Below are 18448 nucleotides of genomic sequence, written 5' to 3'. Positions count from 1 at the left end.
GGGGACAGAGGAGATTTACAAGGATGTTGCCTGGACTGGAGAATTGTAGCCACGAGGAAAGATTGGATAGGCTGGGGTTGTTTTCTTTGGAATAGAGGAGGCTGAGGGGAGACCTTATTGAGGTGTATAAAATTATGAGTGACCTAGATAGAGTGGATAGGAAGGACCTGTTTCCATTAGCAGAGGTCAATAACCAGGGGGCATAGATTTAAAGTAATTAGGAGGAGGTTTAGAGGGGATTTATGGGGAAATTTCTTCACCCAGAGGGTGGTGGGGGTCTGGAACTCTCTGCCTGAAAGGGTGGTAGAGGCAGAAACTATCACCACATTTAATAAGTGCTTGGATATGCACTTGAAGTGCCGTAACCTACAGGGCTACGGACCAAGAGCTGGAAAGCGGGATTAAGCTGGATAGCTCTGTGTCGGCCGGCATGGCCTCCTTCCGTGCTGTAAATTTCTATGATTCTATTCTAGAAGCCCACCTAGCCGCTGAAATACTTCCCAAAAACGTTCCAACTGCTTCTGGAACGGCCTGCAGCAGTCTCTAAGATCCCAGCAAAGCCACTCACCACCTGCAACAAGTGGATGGAACGTGTGTGGTGAACACACTTTCCATTTGTCCCTGAAAATCGCAGCTGGCACAGGACCCCAATTAGCATATGTAAGCAGCATCCTGCCTTTTTTCTGGCAGGCAATCTGTGCTCCCATTTACAGGCTCGCCTGAAAATTGCATCAGGTAGGCCTTGGGCATCCAAGTGGTCCCCCCCACCCCCGATTTTTCACTGCCGGGCAGCTGCTGAAAATCACTCCATTGGGTATAGAAATGGGTGCTCTGGAGTTACATTAAGTCTGAAGCTTGGGTCTATCGACAGAATACCACAAGGCAGCTCACCATTATACACCTTGACCTTCAAAGTCAAGGTTGCAGCACTGAATAGCCACTTACACATGAGAAATGTAGAGTTTTGGGGTTCTGGCCAATTAACCCTTTCACTCCTAAGTTCCAAGAGATTCGACTTGACCCGTATTGGTGACAGTAATTACATTTTATTCAGTGCAAATGCGACTTGATACATTACAGCATCTGAGCAGTAGTCTAACAAGGTGCAATTGTGAGTTACATTACCAGTTATGCTCTCAATTGAAGTTGCAATCTCCACGAGTCCACCCCGTCAGCCCTGACCTCTAGACTCCCTCGTCCGCCCGCTGTGACGTGTGTGGGTCCTCCGCCAATCTGAATCCCTCCTTGGCTCGTCTAGGGGACATCCCCAAGCTCTTGGCCGAATGCCTCTACAACCCAAGTGTCTGAGAGATTCCTTCTTATACCCTTAATCTCATTCAAAAACCTATGGAGTCCTCCTGAACCAATCACTGGCCTACACCCCAAATCCAAAATCCAATCATAAAAGATGCCATGTCCGTAGTACCTTGGCTTATGCAGGTTCCAGTCTTATGACATCCTTACATCATCTGTTTCTGACCATCAAGACTCACATCTGGGGTAGTTATGGCAATACAAAAGGAACATGTCTCCATAGTGTCCTTGCTGTTTCTGTGCAAGGCCTATGTTTTCAATTCACTGCAGAAATCATAATATTCCAACACAGTGGCAGCTACATATGACCTTGCTTCCCAGGCTAGCTGCACTCTATTCAACTATAGCAATTCTCTTGCTCACCCCATGCTGTCTGGTTACATCTTACTCAGACTTTTAATTATAAGCAAATGTCATATAATTCAGGTTATCATTGCATACAGTTGATGATTACAAACTTCTACATTTAATTCTTACACACAATTATAAATCCATTACTGATAAGATATTAAAACAAGTATTCTAAAAATCAACTAATCCATGATCATCTTACAGTCCCTTTGCCTCTCATCTCAGTCCCTGGAATTCCATTAATTCTTTAGCCTTGGGTCCCACGAACAGGCTGCTGTCTTGTTCTGCTGGGAAAGCTGCTGACTGCATCTTTAATTTGGCCAAACAAGGCCCAGCGCCTAGGCTTCTTCCATTTTAAATCTAATCGGCTCTACCCAGGGCATATTACACTAGTTTAAAAGCATGATTATTTAAGAATCGCCGTACCTCACGTAACAGTTACATAATACAAACCTGAACCTATAACTAATAATACTTATTTAATTTAGTCCATGTTAATTAGTAGGGGAACCCGAAATGGAGACTTCCCAGGATTCTCAGTATGGCCTGGAAATAGGCTGGGAAGTGAAGCTAATATAATGATACCGAGGAAAACATCAATTGTAAAAGATGGGTAAGGAATATAAATTTTAAAAGTACATTACATGGCAAAGGTTTAATTTTAATACAACTGAATCCAAAGGAAGGTCGGGATGGGAATAGGGCCACTAAGGGATGGACAGGATAATACCACAGGCAGCAAGAGAGAGATGGCAGAAATATTAAATAATTACTTTGCTTCAGTATTTACCAGGGAGATAGAACAGGTGGACATGACATTGGATGATGGGAATAGTAATGAAATAACTACATTTAAAATAAAAAGGAGATGTATTAAATAAACTAATCGAACTCAGGAAAAAAAAACCTGGTCCGGACAGATTACATCCACGCATTTTAAAAGAATCTAGGAAGAAATAGCAGAGGCATTACTATATATATTTAATAATTTGTTAGAAAAAGGTGTAGTGCCAGAGGACTGGCAAATAGCTAACATAATACCTATATTTAAGATGGGAGATAGAACATGTCCAGGGAATTATAGACCAGCCAGCTTAATATCGGTGGTAGGAAAAATAGAGAGAATAGAAGAACACCTAGAAACCAAAAATATAACAATGAATATTCAGCATGGATTTCAAAAGGGAAAGTCTTGCTTGACCAACCTCATTGATTTTTTTTTAAGAGATAACAGAAGATATTTCCACTTGTGGGGAAGAGCAAAACTAGTGGCCATCAATATAAGATAGTCACGAAGAAATCAAACGGAATTCAGAAGAAACTTTTTTACCCAAAGAGTGGTGAGAATGTGGAACTCCCTACAACAGGGAGTGGTTGAAGCGAATAGTATAGATGCATTTAAGGGGAGGCTAGATAAGCATATGAGGGAGAAGGGAATAGAGTTATGCTGATAGTTAGAGGAGGAGAGACGGGAGGAGGCTCGAGTGGAGCATAAACACCGGCATGGACTGGTTGGGCCAAATGGCCTGTTTCTGTGTCGTATATCCTATGTAATGAATTCAATTAATAAAATCAATTTTCAGCTTTCAATCATTAGGAATAGCAAGAGAAAAAACAAAGAAAAGTACATTGCATTTGATAGCTTACGGTGCACACTCTTGTGTGGGCAAGTATGGCAGCCATGTTGTGCACAAGTGTGATATATTACAAGTTAATTTGTTTTTGGTGCTTTTAATTGAGGGAGAATGTTAGGGTAGGACATTGGGAAAACTATCTGCTCCGCTTTGAGCAGTCCACCTAAACTGGCAGATTGGTCTTGGCTTAATTTCTTATCTGAAAGGCAACGTCTGACAATTTTAGTCCCTTAGTCCTACACGAAGACACCGATTTTAACTCCAGGCCAGTTTTCGGCAGGCAAATGTCATGTTAAAAACTCACTCGCTGCAGCTAGAAACAGGCCGGGGGGGTTTCAACTCCCGGGCAGGTTTCCCACTCAATTCACTGACCTGCTGGCAAACCCACCCATATCCAGAGCACAATTACTGGCTAGTCAGCCAGAGGCCTACTTAAAGCAGGAAAGCACTTCCTAAAGCAATATTGCAATACCTTGTGTAAGACTTCGCTAAGAGTGGTGCAGCATGAAAGTGAGGTAGCAGGAGTCACAGACAGCCCTCACATTCTTGGAGGCCTGTAGGTAAGTGCCCCTTTAAATTGAGCTTTTAGTCATATCACTCAAGTTTATGAAGCCAATGACGTTAAATTTTACTCAGCGGGCTGACTGCTGAGCAGGGTTTCTGACCCACCCAATTAAAATCGTGTCAAGGTCCAAATTATGTAATTGGATCCCTATTTGAATATATTCATCAGGCACCTGCCTCTTTCCGGCGGGTTCGAGTTGACCCTCCGTCAATGTCGCAAGTAAATTCCCAATCTGGGAGTTTCCTGCAGGAATGGGTTAAGCAAGTCAACCTTCCCCGATTTTAACTGCTCAACAGCTTGGTGGATTGGGTTAAAAATCAGGTCCCAAGTGTTAGCCTAGATCAGCTGTTCAAGTTCTGGATGAACAACCTTCTGACTCAGGAGCTGAACTGAAACCAAGTCATAATTTTCCACAACAGTATTAGCTTACCTGTTCTGGACATTATGGACATTTTACATGCAGATAGCACCCTCTAGTGGTAGCTATTGTATTGCAGTGACATTCTGGACATTTTTACATGCAGTAGCACCCTCTGGTGGTGGTTATTGTGTTAGCAGTGTGTTTGTATGAAACAGAGGTCATTTGACCTTTGTTCCTTTCTTCCTGTGAGGAGTCATTTGACCTTCATACCTTTCTTCCTGTGTAACCCAGGAAATAGAATCCCAGGAAGTAGAATTCCAGGAAGAACCTGGCAGTAATGGAAGATTCCATAAGGGATTCACAATCCAATGTAATCTGATTTCATATGTTAGGCCAAGTGCAATATCTGTGAGTATCTTTGTTTGTTAGCATAATAGCAATGTTGTCAGAGTAGTATTTTGATAATAAGTTTATAAAAGGTTAATATGATAGTTACAGAAGTGAGTCCAAATGTTAGTTAGTTATACAATTAGTCTATTCTACTGTTGTAAATGTGTTATATCTTATGTAATATTGAATGTATAGTACTCAATTTATGTACAAAACATACTTTATCTTTGTTTACAGTTTCACAAAAATTGTTCAAGTAAAGGCTTCAAACAGCAAACGGCTTCACGAAGAATTATTTTGAATAAGTGTTTAACTTGCTGGATAACTAGATAGGAGCACGTCTAGCGCGGCCAGTACAGTGACAAGATATCAGTGAAAAGATATTGCGAAAAGATATCAGTGAAAAGATAGCAATACGGCTAGCTGTGAAGAGCAGAGGAGGAGGAGGAGGAGGAACCCAGAGTAAGCCTTAACCTCGTAGAGCACATCTACCTCACATCAACATGTCAGAAGATAATAACGAAAATGCTTTGCAGCAAGTAGAAGACCTTAAACAGGCAGACAAAACTGTAGAACGTGACAATCGGTCTATAAGCTCCGGTTACTACAGATCGCAAGTTGGTTCACGGTCGTCGGGTGGTTCTAGAGTAAGCAGAGCCATCGCCAAAGCACGGGCTAAGCTAGTAGCAGCTCAAGCCAGAGCTGCGCATGTGGACAGTGAAATAGAAATAAAAGTAAGACAGGCCCGTCTCCAAGCTGAACAGGCCTGACACCAAGCTGACCTGGCCTGTCATCAGGTTGAACGACAAGCTGAACAGGCCCGTCTCCAAGCCACATTAGATGCTCTGCAGCAACAAAAAGAGATTGATGCTGCATTAGCCGAGACGCAAGTATTCGAGGCAATTTTGGAGGGAGCTGTTCCCGAGACAGCTTACAAACCTTTAATTCCCGTTCCGTGGCAGAGTCCACGACAGCGCACCATAGATTACGTGAGCGACCATGCCGACATACAGTTTACAGGAGAAAGGGATGGAGGCCCGCACATCTCTACAGATGCAAGCACTTCGTATAACATGCCACAAGTTGCCAATCAAGGTCAAAGCAGACGGCGTGCCTCAAGCCGCAGAGTCTCTCCTAGCAGAACGGAAGACACGGTGCAGAGGAATAGGACGCCGAATAGACAAAGTCAGAGGCTAATCCCCTCTTGGTTCCTTGAGACCCCCAACAGAGCCCCTAGCCAAGGCAACCCTGGCACAGGTCCTAGCACCTACAACCTTGCCAAATACCTTGCACGCACCCAGCTGGTGACTTCGGGGTTAATCAAGTTTGATGACAGGCCGGAGAATTATCGGGCTTGGAAGTCCTGCTTCCACGATGCCATATCGAGCTTAGACCTGTCGGCAGGAGAAGAGCTCGGCCTCCTTATCAAATGGCTCGGCCCAGAGTCCGCTGGACAGGCCAGCAGGATAAAAGCGGCCAATGTGGGACAGCTGCCAGAGGGGTTGAAGGAGGCTTGGGCGAGGCTGGAAGAAAGCTACGGCTCGCCCGAAGCCATTGAAAGGGCTCTCTGACAGGTTGGAGAACTTTCCGAGGTTGACGAGTAAGGGACCCCAGAAGCTCCGCGACCTTGGAGATCTGCTGTCAGAACTCGAAGCCGCAAAGCAGGACGGCTACCTACCCAGTCAATCGTACTTAGCCACTTCCAGAGGGGTAAGTCCCATCATTGAGAAGCTTCCATTTAACCTGCAGGAGAAGTGGATAACGTTTGGATCAAAGTTCAAGCTAAAGCACAATGTGGCCTTCCCACCATTCTCTGCATTTGTCAAATTCATCCGTAAAGAAGCCAAAGCCAGGAACGACCCCAGCTTCAACCTCTTCTCCTCCCACCCAGCACTTGCCAGAAGAGACAAGTTCGACAGACATGGAAAGACACCAATATCTGTCCACAAAATGCAAGTGTCCTCAACTGAGCACACAAAGATTCAGAAGAAACCTGAGGATATGAGCAAACAATGCCCTATCCACAACAAGCCCCATCCTTTAAAGAAGTGCAGAGGCTTCAGGGAGATGTCCCTGGAAGATCGGAAACAATATCTTAAAGAGAACTCTATATGTTTCAAGTGCTGCTCTTCCACGAGCCATCTCGCCAAGAACTGCAAGGTAGATGCAAAATGCACTGAATATGAAAGCGATCGGCATATTTCAGCACTCCACCCAGGCCCAGCGCCTTGGAAGTCAGAGTCGCCTCCTCCCGCTTCAGAGCACGGCGGGGGAGCTGCTGGTCCGGAGATTACATCCAGGTGCACCGAGGTGTGTGGAGAAGGAGTGAGTGCAAGAGCATGCTCCAAGATATGCCTCGCTAATGTGTACCCTGTAGGACGTCACACACTAGAGAACAAGCCATCTCAGGTGAGCACTCAAGACTTCCATCTTGGAGAATGGTCATCCAAGCTACCTTACCCCATGCAGTAGTCAGATCCGCGTGGTGTTTGACTCCAGTGCACCATATCAGGGAGTCTCTCTCAACGACGTACTCCTCACAGGGCCCGATCTTAACAGCCGCCTCTTGGGAGTACTCATGAGATTCAGGAAAGAGCCCATCGCCATCACTGCCGATATCCAGCACGTTTCATTGCTTCGTGGTGAGAGAAGACCACAGAGACTTCCTCCGCTTCCTGTGGTATCGGGACAATGACCCCAATAGAGACATTGTGGACTACAGAATGCGTGTCCATGTCTTTGGGAATAGCCCATCCCCTGCTGTCGCCATATACGGACTAAGGAGGGCTGCCAAGGAAGACGACGACTTTGGCAGTGATGTGAGAGGGTTCATCGAACGAGAGTTCTATGTCGACGACACACTGAAGTCATTCCCGACCGAAGCAGAGGCCATCAGTACCCTTGGACGAGCCCAGGAACTACTTGCACTATCCAACCTCAGGCTGCATAAGATAGCCTCTAACAGACCAGCAGTGATGGAGGCATTCCCCCCTGAAGATCGTGCTAAGGACGTCAAGGACCTAGACCTCTTCACTGATGACCTCCCCTTACAGCGTAGCCTAGGGGTGTCGTGGAACATAGCAACAGACACGTTCATGTTCAAAATCTTAGATGTCAAGAAACCCTTCACACGTAGAGGAGTGCTCTCTACAGTCAACAGCCTATACGACCCTCTCGGCTTCTTAGCCCCTGTCACCATACAAGGCAGGCTGCTCCTCAGGGAACTCTCCACACGCGCTGAAGAGTGGGATTCACCCCTCCCTGAAGAGATGGAAGTAGAGTGGGACAGATGGAGAGACTCACTCCAAGACTTACAGGAGATCCGAATACCTCGCTGCTATTCGTCTTTCTCTCCCTTAAATGCCCAATTCAAAGAGCTTTGTGTCTTTGCAGATGCATCCGCTAAAGCCATTGCAAGTGTGGCTTATCTGAAGGTCACCACTCAAGAAGGACAAAGCAAAATCGGCTTCGTCTTTGATAGAGGCAAGTTGGCGCCCCAGCCAGACCTCACCATACCCAGATTGGAACTGTGCGTAGCAGAACGCAACCTACCCCCTCACAGCAGTCTACGGAAGCTGCATCCTATCATCGACACCGATGGACCGTCTCTGAGGTGGTTCTTCTTTTGTCGCCAGAGGACTCCAGTGACAAGTAGGGTTTGGACTATGTGGAGTCGTTAATGACCCCAGAGGGGGAGTGTTGTGGACATTATGGACATTTTACATGCAGATAGCACCCTCTGGTGGTAGCTATCGTATTGCAGTGACATTCTGGACATTTTTACATGCAGTAGCACCCTCTGGTGGTGGTTATTGTGTTAGCAGTGTGTTTGTATGAAACAGAGGTCATTTGACCTTTGTTCCTTTCTTCCTGTGAGGGGTCATTTGACCTTCGTACCTTTCTTCCTGTGTAACCCAGGAAGTAGAATCCCAGGAAGTAGAATTCCAGGAAGTAGAATTCCAGGAAGAACCTGGCAGTAATGGAGGATTCCATAAGGGATTCACAATCCAATGTAATCTGATTTCATGTTAGGCCAAGTGCAATATCTGTGAGTATCTGTTTGTTTGTTAGCATAATAGCAACGTTGTCAGAGTAGTATTTTGATAATAATATGTTTATAAAAGGTTAATATTTGATAGTTACAGAAGTGAGTCCAAATGTTAGTTAGTTATACAATTAGTCTATTCTACTGTTGTAAATGTGTTATATCTTATGTAATATTGAATGTATAGTACTCAGTTTATGTACAAAACATACTTTATCTTTGTTTACAGTTTCACAAAAATTGTTCAAGTAAAGGCTTCAAACAGCAAACGGCTTCACGAAGAATTATTTTGAATAAGTGTTTAACTTGCTGGATAACTAGATAGGAGCACGTCTAGCACGGCCAGTACATTACCCATTCCTCCCCAAAAATTGGATTCAGTGTACTAATTCTCCATTCTTCCAGCAAACAGTACGATTGAAACTAAAAGGGCAGTTACAAAACAATGTATAAAATTACCTGTATCTTGGTGTTCAATATTAATTTCTCATTATTCCATACAAGGTCAATTAGCCAAATATGGTTGCTACCTTTCTGATGAGAGTTTAGTTCATCTGAATACAATTATCCGATACAGTTGATTTAGGTAGCCGAACTTGTGCACAACTGCTAGCGTGGTGTTAGCTTATTGCAAATCCGGTGGCGTCAACACACCTTGTGCTACGATCACCGTCTTCTATTAGACTGATTGTTAGTCCAAATTGATCACAAGCGAGCAAAAAACTATTGCAAAGTTGTTTAAGCTCCACTTCACAGAAATGGGATCAGCAGTGCATCATCAGCAAAAACGTTCTTATCAACTGGTGTTTGAGTTTGCTTTTTAGCATGCAATATTGGAGCTTTCCATCTGATCGTGTATGGAGTAATCCACCTTCAGCACTAGATGAGAAAGCATAAAGCAACTGAGAAGAAAATGCCAAAGTGTGTTGGTGCCAAAACACATTCCTGTTTGACACTACTACAGGTTTCAAAACTGTCAGATTAATTACCATCGTACTGGATTGCAGCCTACACACCATGATTCAGAAACAGAATCACTTGGGGGGGGGGGGGGGGGGGGAAATCCAGCTTCATTCATGATAACTAAAGCTCAAATCAAAAACTAGTGATCGGGATTTGATTATCAGAGGGTATCACAAATTACAAGACAGCTTCTACAGATAGCAGAAACATGTGAGATTCACCACCTGAAACTCATACTACTGTATTAACCATGGCACAATGCATTTGGTGGCTTGAAAACTGGCATTTCTAAACTTAACGGGAAGGGTAGCATAGTGGTTATGTTACTGGACTACTAATCCAAAGGCCTAGACACGAGTTCAAATCCCACAATGGCAGCTGGGGAATTTAAATTCAGTTAATTAAATAAATCTGGAATAAAAATCTAGCATCAGCAATGGTAACCATCTAACTGGCGGATTGTCGTAAAAAACCCATCTGGTTCACGAATGTCCTTAGGGAAGGAAATCTGCCATCCTTACACGGTCTGGCCTATACGTGACTCCAGACACACAGCAATGTGGTTGACTCTTAACTGCCCTCTGAAATGGCCTAGCAAGCCACTCAGTTATACCAAACCGCTACAACAAAGTATAAGAATAAAGCCAGATTATCCACCTAGGGCCTTCACCATACAGACTGCAGTGGTTCAAGAAGGCATCTCACCCCCACCTTCTCAAAGGCAATTAGGGTTGGGCAATAAATGCTGGCCTTGCCAGTGACGCCCACATTCAATGCATTTTTAAAAAACTTAGGAAAATAAAAGTGTGTGTAAGACTACCCCTTTATCGCTACTGTGCAATTATTTGAAGCATTTATCTTTAGTGACTGCCACTTCAGGTTTGGGACCTGGCCATGATTAGCCGTCAAAAGCTCAGTCCAAAATTTAAACTCAAAAAAGGTCCATGTCAATGTCACTCTCAGATCATATATGAAAATCTATTCGGAGGTGAGCATTTTATACCAGAACATAACATTATCCAGCTATACCATATACGGCCTGCAAATGTCAAATTTAAAATTTGAATGGAAGTGTGAAAAAAAGAGGCTGCATATAGTGACACCACTATTCCTGCCAGAATGGAGATGATTGGCTAATTTCCCGGTCAATCACACCTGGAGACTGCACTACTGCAAGTGACAAGATTGATTTTACACACACAATTTGTATGTAACTAACCCGCACTCTCTGCATTTTTCTGGAGAAATCATTCTGCTTTTATCAGAAGTTGCTGAAGTTTTGGTCATGAGTTCTGGTTGCTGTATTTCGGCAAAACTCTTTAAATAGACTCTGTAGACCGTTTGCTGTAGTGTGCTATTTAAATAGACAGCTTGCTGAATAAATAGACTTTGTCTGAGTCCTGCTGCAAGTCCCGCCTAACTTATTGGCTGACAGTGGTGTCTATAGACACTCTGGGGGGTGGGGGAAAAGAGATGTTGGTTTTAAAAACATTTTAATGAAATTAGGGTTACTCCATACAATCCTGTAATCTTGTTAGTTTGAATCAGTGGTTTCAATTATTTTATGAAGCAATCAAGGTCCAAATGACATTATTTTATTTAATATATAGTAGTTGTCAGCATTGTGCGGGAGTACAAACTGGCAAAGACACAAATTCTAAAAGGGAACTAACTGCACAACTATCTGAAGTACACAATTTAAATCTCGAGACCTCTTCAGGAGATTCCCCCCTCCCCAAAGGCACTATAGTTTCAAAGGTACCAGCATTCTTTTGGTTGCTTCATCCATCATGCTTGAATGTAAACAGAAAGCATTTATTGGATGGGCTATTTGGTCACAGAGGGCACTACTATCAAGCCCAATCCAAGATGTGCACATATCCATACTTTCCAGCAAGGGTCACTGAGTAGCAATCACTGTTCACGTTGGCTCAACTAACTGAACACAAATCTGGGACTTCCAGTCAAAGGATTAGCACTATACTGGAGTGTCCTTACTCTCCAAAGATAATTTTTTTTTATTGTATCTGTCCAATACACTACAAGATAACTACTCTAAGAATTCGCAATAATTTACAGTTCTGAAGATTAATTTTTTTTGATTAAAGAATCCCTGGGCGTTGTGCTTTTAAATTTCCAGGGATAAAAATGGCTGTCACCACATGGCCGAAGACAAAGGACAATGCTTTGTTCACAAAGCAATTGAATGCTATTAGCATTTGTTTGTATATCGAGTGGATACATCTAAACTGCAGAAGAGACTTTTGTATCTTGAATGGGATCCATTTAAGAACTGAATGGGTTTTTAAATCACCCAGCACTGGACAATAGGGCTGTTGCATTCTCTTTTGTTTTAGCCCAGGTGAACTCCGGATGTGGGCGGGATCATTTCCGCCCCACAGTGCAGACTCTAACCCAGTCCAACCACTTTGAGTTAGCCAATCACAGCTTTCTCTTGTGTATTGGACCCTTTGGGCGGGGAATTTTGCACAGCCCTTGCAGGGCAGAACCTCACCAGGTATAAAAGATAGCTGCTCAGAAGCTCTCTCTCTTTTTACTTTGCTGGACCACAGGTGAGCAGGGTGTTCTGACTCCTCATCAAGGCAACCTAGCAGGGGTTTGGGGTGGTGATTTAAGGGAATTGCTAAGATTGTTTAAGTAACATTGTAGCCATTTTATCCCTCGTTTTCGCCGTCTGCAACCCCCCGTTATATAGTTTTACTGTAATTAGTGTTCGTGTGATATAGTTTATTCTTTTGATTGTAGTTTATTTAGGTAATAGATTTTTTCTCTCATCCAAACCACTTGTCCGTGTTAATATCATTAATTATAAGTTCCTCCACTCAGAACTGAAGGAGGGGTAGCGATTCGAAACCGCTGTTTGTAAACTGGTTTAGAGTGCAGCAGCAAAAGGCTACTGACCAGGTGAATTACCGTAAACCAGGTAAAAGGTTGGAATTGGTCAGAGCTCAGAGGCAAAGGCTGCTGGCCAGGTAGATTACCATAAACCAGTTAAAAGATGCCGCCCTTACAAATACTCCCTCTCCCAAAGTTTTGGAATAAAAAAAACTGACCACAAATCAAGTTCAACTTTGATATCTCAGCTTTATATCACACTTTATCTGAGGACTGATGGCATATTTATAGTGGTTTGTTTATCTCCAGAAGTAAATTCTATGACGCTACATGGCTGTGTGTTAAAAGTGTTGCCAACATCCTGTTATGCAGTACAAAATACAATTATGAGCAGAGAATTACTGTCGAAAAAATGAATTCATGATATAAGGAAATAAAACACTAGTTTGAAGGGATCAGTTTTGTCAAATTCTCCACTTATTGGTTATAATATTTTGCTAGAATGAATTAGAACTCCATTCATAATTTCTGGGATACATCAGTATAAGTTTCTAACCACATGACTGACGTTGCTAATACTTCAGAAAATGCACACATAGTTTGAGTTCTTATACCATTTCAGTAAAATAAATATTTGAATCCATAATTTACAAAACTAAGTCTATAGTAGTTTTACATGTAATCAAGTATTAGCTGCAGGTAACAATGTTTTCTTTAGTTAAAGCAGACCATTATAAACCAACATGTAAACACCATGGTAACTGTACATTAAATATAGTGGTTTAAAATTGTCATGCCAGTCATAGTAGACTCCGTGCTTGCCCATCCTCAATTCAATTCCACATCTTCCTTTGGTGGTGGCTCAAGGTATATGGGGGTAACTGAAGCAGGCTTCTTTAACCTGTCAAAAAACAAATGGGAAAACGATTCATATTATGCTCATAATTTTCAACAGAACACTTGCTGATTATGTTGTTTGCTTTATTCTATGAAAGGTTTGAATAAGTCTTCACCCCATCGTGCTGCAGCACAAAGCAATGTGTCTCCTTCCAGCACATCCATATGACCTGGACTATTGTACACAACAGGATTCTGCTGAATTAAGTCACTGAATGATGCTTACTTTTCATTTAGCATTAAAGGAAATCTTCCGATCAGCAACTTCTTAAATAAGCAACATACCAAAAAGAGTTACATAAAATACATCAAGATGCGGTCTCCTCTACATCGGGGAGACCAAACGCAGATTGGGCAACCGCTTTGCGGAACACCTCCATTCAATCCGTAAGGGTGACCCTGAGCTTCCGGTCACCTGTCACTTTAATTCTCCGCTTCACTCCCACTCTGATCTCTCTGTCCTTGGCCTATTACATTGTTCCAATGAAGCTTAACGTAAGCTCGAGGAACAGCACCTTATCTTTCGATTAGGCACTTTACAGCCTTCCAGACACAACATCGAGTTCAACAATTTCAGATAATAATCCCTGCCCCCATTTTTTATGCTGTATGATTTTGCCATTCCCATTTGCAACATTTTCTCTTTCCTGCCTCTTACATAAGCACAATATGTTCTTTCAATTCCTTCCTCCCCTCCTAACCACCCCCCCCTTCTCTGCACCTGCTTAATATCTGTTACATCTCCAGCTTTTTCCAGTTCTGATGAAGGGTCCCAGACCTGAAACGTTAACTCTGTTTCTCTCTCCACGGATGCTGCCTGGCCTGCTGAGTATTTCCAGCATTTTCCGTTGTTATTTTACATAAAGTACTTATTTGATTGAGTAACTGCTTGACGGGAGAACAGTACTTACGAATAAGGAGAAAAAGGTGTCCCCACAACAAGCAAGTGGTTCTTCTTTCTGAACAGCCGCCACATGCCTTTGTGGTTACCTCGGACATCTAGATCCCAGATGTGCAGGCACTTGAAAATATAATGACATTGTTTTTAAAAATAATTAGAATAAGCCACAAGGACAGGAGTCAGAAGATCCAATGGTCTGAGGCAATGTTGGATAAAAGTTTAAATATGTAAATTATAGCTATATTTAATAGTGTCCAATGTCAATTTCTATATTAAAACCCTCGTTTTCTATTGCTTTCTTGCAGAGCAAGAGCATGAGTGCACAATCCCGCGAGAATGAACGAGCGCTTATATAACACCTTTCACAACTTCAGCCTTTACACCCAATGAAGTGTAGTCACTGTTGTAATGTAGGAAAACACAGCAGACAATTTGTGCATAGCAACATCCCACAAATGGCAATGAGATAAATAACCAGCTATGCTTTTAGTGATATTAGTTGAGTGATAAATGTCACTCAGGTCACCAGAACTCCCCTGCTCTTCGAATAGTACTATGGGATCTTGTATGTCCACCTGAGGAAGCAGACAGGGCCTCGGTTCAATGCCTCATACAAACAATGGCACCTCAGTTAGTGCAGCACTCCCTCAGTACTGCAATGATCGGGGTGCATCTCTTAAGCTTGGTTGGTTGAGGGAGAAAGAGGAGGGAGGTGTAGGGAGAGAGGAGATCGTCGGCCGCGCTGCAGCAGGCCCCTCCCCTTTAAGAAGGGGAGGAAGGCCTGCAGTACCGCAGCGCGCCGTGCCGCAGCGTGTGGCGCTGCGGCACGTTGCGCTGCGATCTTCAGTTGCAGCGCCCCAAGAGGGTTGTGGGGTGCCTCGAGTAGCGCCGCGCTTCCCTCTGGGGCGCTCAAACTGAATTTGCGGCGGGCGGCCATGACTATTTCCAGGGCAGTACTTCCAGCGCCCTGGCGAGGCTGGCGCCCCAAACGGGGCACCACTGAATTTCTAGGCCATAATGTTTTATCTCCTCATGGAGTGAGAATTAGAATCCAGATATACTCCTGCAAATATCTGTACAGGTGCCATTTTAAATGACAGGATACAGATGATGGGAGATGGATGGATCTCATTCCATCAATTGCATTCTATTGAATAAACGTACTTATGATTGAGGACCTGGTGGCATTATAAACTCAGAACTGTGCTACCACATTAAAGGGAGCTAGCCACGTTTTCACTTGAAAAATGTGTTCTTGGGACGGGGCAGTGCTGACATTTATTGGCTTCCCCAGTTGCTGTAAGGTGGTGGTGGGGCTTCTCCTTGAGCCACCGTAGTCCTTGTGGTGATGATGCTCCTGCGATGGCATCAATCGGTAATTCAGGATTTTGACCCAGCAACAGTCCACATCCAATTCAGTATAGTGTATGATTTGGAAGAGAGCAGGAAATACATAGAAGTGTTGCTGTTCCCATGACATTGACTGCTGTTGGTAGAGTTTGCGGGGCTGGGAGGTGCTAATATAGCAATTAAGTTGTCACATTCTGTAAAATTTAAACCAACATTTACCTCTCCCTAAACAGGAAAAGAATAGGCACCAGAATGAGACGAGAAGCAAGGTGCACAGAGGACTGGAAGAGACAAATAGCACAAGAGGAGAGAATAGTTCAGAAATAGGAAGATCAGACAGTGGGCAAGTGTGATGCTGTCCAAGATGGGTTTGGAGTGAATAAATGCACAGAGTGTGGTAAATAAGTATGGTGAGCTGCAGGCACAAGTCGCCACATGGGACTATGATATAGTGGCAATAACAGTGACCTGACTCAAAGAAGGGGAGGATTGGGATGTTAATATTCCTGGCTACAAGGTATTCAAGAAATATAGGGAGGGAAAAAAGGAGGGGTGGCAGCATTGACCAAGGAAACTATTATAACACTGGAAAGGGCTGATGTAGTTGAGGGGGTCAAAGACAGAATGTATTTGGTTAGAATTAAGGAACAACAGAGGAGCTATTACATTACCGGGTGTATATTATGGGCCACCAAATAGTGGGAAGGAGATAGAGGAGCAAATTTGCAGGCAAATTACAGAGAGATGCAAGAACTATTGAGTAGTGATAATAGGGGACTTCAATTAACCGAATATACACTGGGGATAGTAACAGTGTAAAGGGCAAAGAGGGGGAGGGATTCTTGAAATGTGTACAAGAGAACTTTCTTGATCAGTGTGTTTCTAGGAAGGAATCAGTGCTGGATCTAGTTCTGGGGAATGCAGTCAGGCAAGTGGAGCATATTTCAGTGGGGTAGCATTTTGGGAACAGTGATCACAATATCATCGGGTTTAGAATAATTATGGAAAAGGACAAGGAACAATCAAGCGTAAAAATACTTAAATGAAGAAGGGCTAACTTCAGTGAGTTGAAAAGGGATCTGCCCAGGTGGCTTGGAATCAAAAATCGGTAAGCAAAATCAGCAATTGAACAATGGGAAGCCTTCAAAGAGGAGATGGTTCCGATACAGAGTAGACACATTCCATGAGTGGGGAAAGGAAGGGCAGCCAAAGCTAGAGCTCCCTGGATGATTAAAGATATAGAGGTTAAAATGAAAAAGAAAAAGAGGAGGCTCATGACAAATGTAAGATTCATAATACAGTAGGGAACCAAGCTGAATATAGAAAGTACAGATCTAAAAAAAGGAATGAGGGGCAAAGATAGAGTAAGGGAATAAATTAGCAGCTAATATAAAAGGGAACCCAAAAAGTTTTTATAAACATTTAAATAGTAAAAGGGTAGTCAAAGGAAAGGTGGGGCCAACTAGGAACCAAAAAGGAGATGATCTTGTGGAGGCAGAGGGCATGGCTGAGGTACTAAATGAATACTTTGCATCTGTCTTCACTAAAGAGGATGCTGCCAATATAGCAGTAAAATGAGGAGGCAGCAATGATACTGGATATAATAAAAATAGATAAAGAGGAGGCACTTAAAAGAATGGCTGCCCTCAAAGAAAAGTCACTCAGTCTGGATGGGATGCATCCCAAGTTGTTGAGGGAAGGAAGTGTGGAAATTGCAGAGGCTCTGGCCACAATCTTCTAATCTTCCTTGTATTATGTGGGTGGTGTCAGAGGACTGCAAACGTTATACCACTGTTTAAAAAAAAGGGGAGAGGGATCAACCCAGCAACTACAGGCCAGTCAGCTTAAGGTCGATGGTGGGGAAACTTTGACACACAGTAATACGGGACAAAATTAATTGGCATTTGGAAAAGTATGGGCTAATAAATGAAAGTCACCATGAATTTTTAAAGGCAAATCGTGTTTGGCTAACTTGATCGAGTTCTTTGATAATGTAAGAGCCATAAAAGCTTAAGAAAATACTTTAAAATAGTGGCTAAATGGCATAATACAGTTAATTTACCTGAACGACTTATTGTATTAAGAAACCCCCTATTTTCTTGCTCCAGTAGTATAGTCCGACACCCCCTTCATTCTTGCCACAATGGAACAGTCCCTAAGCCACACATGGGTGCAGCCATCTTACAGTTTTAAACTGCACGTGGTGAAAGAGGCAGAAGCTGTGAGGTTTGGAGCAGTACAGTTTTTGACCGTGTTCGTTTATACGTGTTTGCTTTGTAATTCTGTTTGTTAAGTGTTATAGTAAACCGTTTAAAAGACAAAGCTACGTTTGGGAACGTTTTATTTCGACACGCGTCTACTCGATGTTAAAAGCCCCACAGCCCAGTGGCCTGCCTGTTTGGAAACTAAGAAGCGCCACTACATTAGTCAAAAACTAGCTCCCTAAGAAGGAAGGGACGGAATCGTCGGCGAACGTATACATGAATGGTCACGGAGCCAGACGACAATTTAAGAAAGCGAAGGTACAGTGACTGTTACTTGCTTTGTTCATTCTGTTGAGAAGCTAAATAAGAGCTGCGGGTAAAATGGCCGAGGCCTTACGGAGCCAGGAGCTTCCCCCAGCCAGAAGGATTGCTGGCCAAAAGAGGGAAATAAAGCTCACCCCAAAGGCAAGGGAAGAGAAGTTACATAGAAGCATAGGTGCAAGGAAGGCTAAATTAGTTCAGATAACTGGAAAAATGAAGATAATTGATCGTCTCATGGAAGATAATGCTAATATTAAGAAAGCTGAAGACATGATGTATTACGATTTCTCCAAGCT

At 43.2% G+C, this 18448-nt stretch overlaps 1 protein-coding gene across 3 annotated transcripts in view; it reads right to left on the bottom strand.

Moving 5' to 3' along the window:
• Positions 1-11196: 11196 nt before the first annotated feature.
• Positions 11197-18448, bottom strand: part of pomgnt1 (protein O-linked mannose N-acetylglucosaminyltransferase 1 (beta 1,2-)) — an 84975-nt gene continuing 77723 nt past the window's right edge. For all 3 annotated transcript variants that reach the window (XM_085983002.1, XM_085983003.1, XM_085983004.1), the window contains 2 exons: positions 14288-14397; positions 11197-13380 (listed from right to left, as the gene is read on the bottom strand). In XM_085983002.1, the coding sequence (XP_085839128.1) occupies positions 13308-13380; positions 14288-14397 (183 nt within the window). In that variant the 3' untranslated portion in view covers positions 11197-13307. The remainder of the gene's footprint in view (positions 13381-14287; positions 14398-18448) is intronic.

Source organism: Somniosus microcephalus, chromosome 3 (genome assembly GCF_052327205.1).
Source record: "Somniosus microcephalus isolate GS21.2 chromosome 3, FLI_Smic_1.0, whole genome shotgun sequence".
NCBI lineage: Eukaryota > Metazoa > Chordata > Chondrichthyes > Squaliformes > Somniosidae > Somniosus > Somniosus microcephalus.
This window is presented reverse-complemented; position numbering and strand designations above follow the sequence as displayed.